We start from the raw sequence: 9,961 nt of genomic DNA, 5'->3' as shown, positions 1-9,961 counted from the left end.
ATATAATATAAATGAAAAAACAGATATAGGTAATAGACAGATAAATAGACAAACATATAGATACAGGTGTGTAACTACAGTGGGTGTAGAGGTTCCGGTCGCATCTGGGCCATGGAGCCTTATCTATAAAGTATTGGGGCCTGGGAGCTTCCAGTTATGCCTCTGGTAAGATAGATTTGTAAAAGATGAAGAGACGATTGATAGATGATAGATAGACTAGTTGGTGGTATCTGGGAAGGGGGCCCCAGTCAAAAGTTTGCTATGGTGCCCAGTGTTTCCTAGTTACGCCCCTGGTCCAAATCTCAACATCATAAAAGAAAACCCAACAAGCGGCAGCAATTAGACATGAATGCACTTTTATTAAAGATTACACCAGATTCCTTTTGATGGACAACAGACACAAGTAAATAGCCAGACAAAAACTGCTGCAAAACCACAAGCGAGCAAAATTATATTACAGCTGAATGACATTCTTTGATTGCCTATGGATTTGATGACAAATTTGTGTCATAGTTTCCTCTGAACTTCCCTACAGGGTGGTTTGCTGCAGGTAGTGAAGTAGTCTCCTAGTCCATGAGTATTTCTTTATCTGTACTTGGAGGTCAGGACGGTGGAGACCTCAGAAATGAATTTGTCCCAAGCAGCCTGGGCTTCAGCACTGAATTCTTGTGGAAAGTGAATAGCCAAGACAACCTGGATTGTGTGATTCAGCAGCTGCAACAAGGAAGAAACTTCATGTTAATTCTTTGGCTGGATTCACACGAGAATGTTCAGTCCGTAAAGGACAGTACATATTTTGGCCGCAAGTACCGGTCCGAACACACTGCAGGGAGCCGGGCTCCTAGCATCAACTACCGTCCCGTACTGTAATCATGTTTCCTAGCGTCGTACATAACTATGATGCTAGAAGCCCGGCTCCCGGCAGTGTGTTCGGTTCGGGACTTGCGGCCGAAATACAATCCGTCCTTTACGGACCGAATATGCTCATGTGAATTCAGCCTTTAACACTTACCATATAAACCATAAAGGTATTAATGTATTGTATTAAATTCCTCAGAATCAGACATATAATGTATATACTTCAATACATAACCAATAAATGAATATGTTTACATTCTATTGAAGAGTCACTATAACATTTACAGTGGCATGTATGTACTCATGTGTTATATTTTAAATAAAGTGTTTATCATTATAAATGAAAAAACATGTCTTCTATTTAGGCATATTTATGCAGGCAGTGTGTAATACTGTATATGTGAACTTTACTAGTGAATGATGCTACTATGGTTCCTGTTAGTAACCCAACAGATGGGGTAGTACTACATATAAAATTCAATATTTAAAACATAATATATTTCTTACCTCAAAGTTTCCAGGGTCCACTCTAAGGTTGTAGGCATGGAGGTCGCTGAGGGTGGATAGGGTGGCATCAAGGTCATCCAGGTGATTGGCAGCATTTCCAAGAGCATTCAACACCTTTCCACCATGGTTCTTGATGTCAGCAGATCCTTGGGACAAGTCAAAGTGGGAAAAGTAGGTTTTGGTCTGAGGGAAGCTCAGAAACATCCTAAAATAAAAATAATCAGGGTTACAATTATAAAAAAAAAAACCCATGAGTATTATGTCAGAAAACAACATTTCCTTCATGACATGAACTATTAAATATCAGGGATATTACTATATTTAACATAACATTTAGTTTACAGCTTAAATTGTATAAGCCACTAGTACTACAATTTAGGAGCTGTCACATCATTTGTTACTAAAAGATAATGTTTTAACTATCATGAAATACTATGAATTATAAAAAATATGCATAGTCACAGAGGTCTTCCATGACCATCGCATCTATTGCTGAAACAAAGAAAGAACTTTTAATATCTCAAATAACTTCATTTTTAATGAATAGAGTGATAGTATTAGAAAATATCAACTTTAACTAATGACATCATTACACAAACTCAGGTGACATCATAATCCAACATACATAACAGTTGAAAAATGCTGTTTATACTGTGTAATCTCTGATACGATGTATCCCTTGTATCTTAGATTACCTCAGAGATATTAAAGTATTGCAGGCATATGTTGCATAGTTAGCACTATCGCTATAATAAAGTTTGCTTAATAGGCAAATAGAAATGCACATTACCTATCCAAAGCCTCACCACCTAGATCATTGACTTGAGGAGCAATCTTCGGCCATAGGGATAGGATAAGAGCCCTCTCGCTTGCAGACAGAGTCATTGTGATGTTGGATAGTTGGTGAGTCTTAGGTAAACTTGGAAACTCAAGTAAAGTCCATGTTGTACAGCAGTCATTGCAGCTTTTTAAAGGATAAAGGTACCATTCACACAAAATTGAGATTAAATTCTATAGGCTATAACCGAATCCCACCCTCTACAGTTATCTACTCGACAACACATGCAAATTGAGCTGACATAAGATAAAACCTAATCCGAGTATGTTGCATGCTAAGCACATATGTTCTTCTTGCACTTATTGTACTATTCATTGTTCATCAGCAGAAACCTACAGATACCACTATAATATTATTCTCACAACGTTTTAGAACTATAGCAGGGAAACAATTGTTTATTACAGCAAATGAAATATCACTAATAAAATGTTTGCATTGACTTAACGTTAAAAATTTGTTTCATACATTTGCAATTTATGGTTTATTTTCTGAAATCGTTACTCAACTGTGTTTAAAGTTATTGATGAGACACAATTTTATGATTTTTGTGTATAGAATGTCTATTCTTTGTAGTATTCTGTTCTCATTCATTATTCTGTTTATTACTAAAGAAAGTTTCTCTGCATCCCTTCAGGACTGTTCAGTTTTGGCCTTGGGGACGAAGCCGATTTTTTCAAATCTGACATTTATGTGGTAATAACTTCGCAAAACTTTTACCTATCCAAGTGATTCTGAGATTGTTTTCTCATGACATATTGTACTTTATGTTAGTGAAAATATTTGGTCGATAAATTCAATATTTTTTTGTGAATAAAAATGAAAAAAATTAGCATTTTTATACATTTTAATGTATCTGCTTGTAAAACAGATAGTAATACCACACAATATAGTTAATATTTTACATATCCCATATGTATACTTTATGTTTGCATCGTTTTTTGAAAGTTCTTTTATTTTTCTACGACGTTACAAGGCTTCGAACTTTCGCAGCAATTTCTCACATTTTCAAGAAAATTTCAAAAGGCTATTTTTTTCAGGCACCAGTTCAGTTCTGAAGTGGCTTTGAGGGCCCTATATATTAGAAAGTCCTCATAAATCACCCCATTTTTAAAATGCACACCTCAAAGTATTCAAAACAGCATTCAGAAATTGTTGTAAAGGGGTTTTCCGGATTCAAAAAATTACATTTAGTTAAACTAAACAGTGGAAAACATATAACTTTGCAATGTACTTACATTTGATTAGATGAATGTAGAGGCGTATCCCATCTTCCATCACGTGACCACTTGGTAATCCAAAATCTGCACTTCCTCTGCAGACCCGTCCATTCGCTCCGCTAGCTAACTTCCTGTTTCCGGCTTTCACAATGTACGGTTACATCACGTAACTGTACCACGTGTTTCCCCCATCTGCTTAGAGATTGCGTGATTGACACACTCCACCACGCATGCTCTGTTAAATGATATGGCTGCGTCTTCAGCAGCCGTTTATTTTCCATTGCACATGCGCACATTTCAACTATTTGGTGTCGGTGTCTAGTGTGACGGCCGTGTCTTCCTTCGCTCGCGCTTTCCTTCTCCTCCTCACAGTGCCAAGTGCATGTGAGGAGGAGGAGGAGGAGGGTGTTGTTTTGCTCCCTGTAGGAACGGAATCCCCAATCCCCGGGCACAGCTTCGGCAACGCTGTGGCCTCGGATTGGGGATTCCGCTCCATGAAAAGTCCCTGACTTCACTAGGTCCATTTATGGACACAGTGACGTTAGGGACTTCTGAAGTGGAATCCCCGGTGATGTGGCAGGGGATTCTGCTCCAGGAGAATTCTCTGCCTTCACTGTCCATATATGGACACAGTGACGTCAGGGACTTCTGAAGCGGAATCCCCGGCGATGTGGCCGGGGATTCCGCTCCAGGAGAAGTCTCTGCCTTCATTGTCCATATATGGACACAGTGACGTCAGGGACTTCTGAAGCGGAATCCCCGGAGATGTGACCGGGGATTTCACTCCAGGAGAAGTCTCTCACTTCACTGTCCATATATGGACAGTGAAGTGAGGGATTTCTCCTAGAGCCGTCCCCTACAGGAAAGTAGGGGGGTGCCATCTATGGGGGGTGACTATGTACAAGGGGGCTGTGTAGCACTACCTACAGGGGGGCTATGTGGCATTACCTACAGGGGGGCTGTGTGGCATTACCTAAAGGGGAGTGTGTGGCATTGCCTACAGGGGGCTGTGTTGCATTACCTACAGGGTGGCTGACTGTGTGGCATTACCTACAGGGGGCTGTATGGCACTACCTACAGGGGGGCTGTGTGGCCCTAACTACCGGGGGACTTTGCGGCACTACCTACAGGGGGCTGTGTGGCATTGCTTACAGGGGGGCTGTGGCAGTATCTATAGAAGGTAGTGTGTGGCATTATCTACAGAGGTTAGTGTGCGGCATTATCTACATAGGGCAGTGTGTGGCAGAAAATTTACAAATGAAACTCATCCGTTTTCAAAACGGACAAGGTAAAAAACGGATGCAAAACGGGTTAAAATCGGCCGTTAAAAACGGAAGCATGGCCCGGAATGGAACGGATGCAAAACGTCTGAAAAAACGGACCAAAACCGCCATTTTTATAGGCCGACACTCGGACCCTATAGTGTGAATAGAGCCTAAAGGTAGTTGATGATGTGTCTCTACACAGTCAGAAGTGCTGTCTTAGCAAAGACATGGAGCGTCATCAATCATAGTGCCACGAAGGGTCTGTGGACCCACTGGGCCGTACCGCCTTGGCGGTAGGGCAGCTGGCCATCAGGGCGCAGGTCACAGTTTATGGTATATAGGGTACCTGTGTCAGCATGGACAGTAGCTTGGCAGGAACAAGGCAGCGGATGGACGTCAGGCGTGGAGAAGCAGGCAAGCGTGTTATCCAGCACAGCACGACTATAGCAAGCACGGCACTGGTTCGGGATACAGGTACAGGAACGGGAACAGAAACACTGGGAGCAGAAAACACTAGGGGACCATTTGCATAGACAAACTAAGGGATACACAAATACGTTCAGGCATAGAACTAGGGGGCTGGACCCCTCTTATAGTCCAGGGTACTCACGGGTCAAAGTTCGTCCATCCGGTGGGATCCGGCAGAGGTGAGTGGACGCGAGCGCTGGCGTCTCCTGAGGAGGAGGCTGGGGCCAGCGCTTGCCGACTCGTTGCTGCGGCTGTCAGGGGAGGGTTGGAGCTTACATGGACATTACACATAGAACATGCCCCCCTCCTCCTATCTCACCGTCCTCACCTCTTCTTCCTCCACTCTAGGATTTTCTGCGCTTCCTGGCCGCCTTGTCTCTCCTCTAACACATCCCCTCCTATGTGTGTGTGTGTATATATATATATATATATATATATATATACAGTGAAGGAAATAAGTATTTGATCTCTTGCTGATTTTGTAAGTTTGCCCACTGTCAAAGACATGAACAGTCTAGAATTTTTAGGCTAGGTTAATTTTACCAGTGAGAGATAGATTATATTTAAAAAAAAACTGAAAATCACATTGTCAAAATTATATATATTTATTTGCATTGTGCACAGAGAAATAAGTATTTGATCTCTTTGGCAAACAATACTTAATACTTGGTGGCAAAACCCTTTTTGGCAAGCACAGCAGTCAGACGTTTTTTTGTAGTTGATGATGAGGTTTGCACACATGTTAGATGGAATTTTGGCCCACTCCTCTTTGCAGATCATCTGTAAATCATTAAGATTTCGAGGCTGTCGCTTGGCAACTCTGATCTTCAGCTCCCTCCATAAGTTTTTGATGGGATTAAGGTCTGGAGACTGGCTAGGCCACTCCATGACCTTAATGTGCTTCTTTTTGAGCCACTCCTTTGTTGCCTTGGCTGTATGTTTCGGGTCATTGTCGTGCTGGAAGACCCAGACACAAGCCATTTTTAATGTCCTGGTGGAGGGAAGGAGGTTATCACTCAGGATTTGACGGTACATGGCTCCATCCATTCTCCCATTGATGCGGTGAAGTAGTCCTGTGCCCTTAGCAGAGAAACACCCCCAAAACATAATGTTTCCACCTCCATGCTTGACAGTGGGTGTTCTTTGGGTCATAGGCAGCATTTCTCTTCCTCCAAACACGGCGAGTTGAGTTAATGCCAAAGAGCTCAATTTTAGTCTCATCTGACCACAGCACCTTCTCCCAATCACTCTCAGAATCATCCAGATGTTCATTTGCAAACTTCAGACGGGCCTGTACATGTGCCTTCTTGAGCAGGGGGACCTTGCAGGCACTGCAGGATTTTAATCCATTACGGCGTAATGTGTTACCAATGGTTTTCTTGGTGACTGTGGTCCCAGCTGCCTTGAGATCATTAACAAGTTCCCCCCGTGTAGTTTTCGGCTGAGCTCTCACCTTCCTCAGGATCAAGGACACCCCACGAGGTGAGATTTTGCATGGAGCCCCAGATCGATGTCGAATGACAGTCATTTTGTATGTCTTCCATTTTCTTACTATTGCACCAACAGTTGTCAACTTCTCACCCAGCGTCTTACTTATGGTTTTGTAGCCCATTCCAGCATTGTGCAGGTCTATGATCTTGTCCCTGACATCCTTACAAAGCTCTTTAGTCTTGCCCATGTTGTAGAGGTTAGAGTCAGACTGATTAACCCCTTCCCGCTCCTTGACGTACTATTACGTCATGGCAGCTGTATCGTTCGCGCTCCATGCCGTAATAGTACGTCTCGGGAGTAACGGCCGTTTCGGCCGTCCTCCTGACACATACAGGAGCTGTGACGCTGCTGTCTTGTTCAGCAGCTGTCACAGCTCCTACAGCGGGGACCGATCGCTGTGTCCCCGCTGATTAACCCCTTAAAAGCCGCATTCTATAGAGATCGCGGCTTTTTAGGGGTTAAGCTGCCATCGCCGGCCTGCTACGCGATAGCAGCCGGCGATGGTGACTATGGCAACCGGACACCAAACAATGGCGTACGGCTATGCAATAGACAGAAGCCTAGTGGGTCCTGACAACGTCAGGACCCACTATGCTTGCTGTCAGTGAGTAGCTGACAGTTCTAATACACTGCACTACGCATGTAGTGCAGTGTATTAGAATAGTGATCAGAGCCTCCTGCCCTCATGTCCCCTCGTGGGACAAAGTAATAAAGTTAAAAAAAAGTTTAAAAAAGATGTGTAAAAATAAGAAAATAAAAGATTTAAAAGTATTAAAAGTAAAAATCCCCCTTTTTCCCTTATGAGTCCTTTATTATAAATAAAAATATATAAACAAACAAATAAACTATACATAATTGGTATCGCCGCGTCCGTAACGGCCTGATCTACAAAATTATTTCATTATTTATCCCGCACGGTGAACGCCGTAAAATAAAATAATAATAAACCGAACCACAATCACAATTCTTTGGTCACTTCACCTCCCAAAAAATGGAATAAAAAGAGATCAAAAAGTCGCATGTACCTAAAAATGGTACTGATCGAAACTACAGTTCGTTACGCTAAAAATAAGTCCTCGCACGGCTTTATTGATTGAAAAATAAAAACGTTCTGGCTCTTAGAATAAGGAACACAAAAAGTGAATGATTGTTTACAAAACGTATTTTATTGTGCAAACGCCATAAGACATAAAAAAAAACTATAAACATCTGGTATCGCCGTAATCGTATCGCCCCGCAGAATAAAGTGAATATGTCATTTATAGCGCACGGTGAACGCTGTAAAAAAAAACGAAAAAAAAAAACAATTGTACAATTGCTGTTTTTTAGTCACCACGCCACCTAAAAATAGAATAAAAACTGATCAAAAAGCCGCATGCACCCCAAGAAAACTACAATGGATTCCTCAAGGGGTCTAGTTTCCAAATTGGGGTCACTTTTGGGGGGTTCCCAATGTTTTGGCACCACAAGACCTCTTCAAACCGGACATGGTGCCTAATAAAAAGGAGGGCTCAAAATCCACTAGGTCCTCCTTTGCTTCGGAGGCCGGTGCTTCAGTCCATTACCGCACTAGGGCCACATGTGGGATATTTCTCAAAAATGCAGAATCTGGACAATAAGTATTGAGTGCGTTTCACTGATAAATCCTTTTGTGTTATAAAAAAAATGGTATAAAGAGGATTTTCTGACAAAAAAAATATGTAAATTTCACCTCTACTGTGCTCTAAATTTTTGTGAAACACCTAAAGGGTTCATAAACTTTCTAAATGCTGTTGTGAATACTTTGAGGGGTCTAGTTTCTAAAATAGGGTATTTGATAGGGGTTTCTAATATATGGGCCCCTCAAAGCAACTTCAGAACTGAAATGGAACCTAAAAAAATAAATAAATGAGGCAATACTTCGCTTCTTACATTATACTGATAATAAGCCGTGCCCAACCTGAGATGACCCCAGTTTTGACCGTTTGTATGAACGGAGACCCCTATCAGACCGTTCCAGTGCCCGGTTTTCCCAAGCATACACCCCAGAGAAGTGTATTTCTATTGATGAGTCCCTGGTACATTTTAAAGGGAGGGTTCAATTCCGCGAGTACCTGCCGAGTAAGAGGGCAAGGTATGGCGTGAAGATGTATAAGCTGCGAGAGTGCATCAGGGTATACCTACAGTTTTAGGATATATGAAGGAAAGGCCACCCCCAAACCAGACTGCATCCTGGACTACAATAGGTACATGGGAGGTGTGGACTTGTAAGATCAAGCCCTGAAGCCCTACAGCGCCATGCGGTGTGGTATAAGAAGCTGGCCGGGCACATCATACAGATGGCATTGTACAATGCGTACGTGCTACGTCGATGTGCAGGCCAGACGGGAACTTTCCTGGAATTTCAAGAGGTGATTATCAAGAACCTAATCTTTAGGGACCAAGAAGGGGGGGCACCCAGTACTTCTGGAAGCGAGCCCACACGCATCGTACCAGGGCAACACTTTCCAGGAGAAGTTCCCCAAACTGGCAAGAAGGGAAAAAGTCAAAAGAGGTGCAAAGTCTGCTATAAGAGGGCGATAATGGATGACACAATATATCAATGTGACACGTGTCCCGAATAACCAGAGCTCTGTATGAAAGTGTTTTAAAATTTATCATATATCCCTTGGTTTATAATTTACCCCAATTTTACTTACCCTGATGCACTCCGCACAGCTTATCCCCCCTCGTCTTTCCCCTCTGAGCCCTGCTGTGTGCCCAGGCAGCTGATAACAGCCACATGTAGGGTATTGCCATACCCGGGAGAACCCACATTACAGTTTATGGGGTGTAGGTCTCCGGTCAAAATGCTCACTACACCTCTAGATGAATGCCTTAAGGGTGTAGTTTTTAAAACGGGGTCACTTCTTGCGGGTTTCAACTGTACTGGTACCTCAGGGGCTTCTGCATACATGACTTCGCACTAGAAAATCCCCAGTAGGCCAAATGGTGGTCCTTTCCTTCTGAGCCCTCCCATGGGCCCAAACTGCAGTTTATCACAACAAATGGGGTATTGATGCACTCAGGAGAAATTGGGCAACAAAATTGAGTATTTTGTTCCCTGTGAAAATAAGAAATTTTGGTAAAAAATTACATCTTATTGGAAAAAAAGTCATTTTTTTAATGTCACAGCCCAATTGAAATAGGTGCTGTGAAAAAACTGTGTGGTCAAAATGCTAACAACAACCATAAATGAATTCCTTGAGGGGTGTAGTTTCCAAAATGGGGTCACTTTTGGTGGGTTTCCATTGCTTTGATACCTCTGAGGCTCTGCAAATGCGACATGGCACCCGAAA

At 42.5% G+C, this 9,961-nt stretch overlaps 1 protein-coding gene across 1 annotated transcript; it reads right to left on the bottom strand.

Annotated features, from left to right (window-relative positions):
* Window positions 1-494: 494 nt before the first annotated feature.
* Window positions 495-2,250, bottom strand: LOC142656383 (hemoglobin subunit alpha-3-like). The gene is made up of 3 exons (XM_075831299.1): window positions 2,156-2,250; window positions 1,366-1,570; window positions 495-714 (listed from the first exon to the last, which is right to left on the bottom strand). The coding sequence occupies exons 1-3, from the start codon at window positions 2,248-2,250 to the stop codon at window positions 586-588; spliced, it is 429 nt and encodes a 142-aa protein (XP_075687414.1). The 3' UTR covers window positions 495-585.
* Window positions 2,251-9,961: the final 7,711 nt, after the last annotated feature.

This window comes from Rhinoderma darwinii, chromosome 6 (genome assembly GCF_050947455.1).
Source record: "Rhinoderma darwinii isolate aRhiDar2 chromosome 6, aRhiDar2.hap1, whole genome shotgun sequence".
Lineage (NCBI taxonomy): Eukaryota > Metazoa > Chordata > Amphibia > Anura > Rhinodermatidae > Rhinoderma > Rhinoderma darwinii.
The sequence above is the reverse complement of the archived record's forward strand: the minus strand, read 5'-3'. Positions and strand labels throughout refer to the sequence as shown.

What these genes read in the sequence shown, in the direction of transcription:
- LOC142656383 (XM_075831299.1), bottom strand. Translation starts at nt 2,250, where the DNA reads ATGACTCTGTCTGCAAGCGAGAGGGCTCTTATCCTATCCCTATGGCCG. An exon ending in GGTGGTGAGGCTTTGGATAG is followed by an intron (nt 1,571 to 2,155) that starts GTAATGTGCATT and finishes TTTTTATTTTAG; the next exon opens with GATGTTTCTGAGCTTCCCTC. An exon ending in TGGACCCTGGAAACTTTGAG is followed by an intron (nt 715 to 1,365) that starts GTAAGAAATATA and finishes TCCTTGTTGCAG; the next exon opens with CTGCTGAATCACACAATCCA.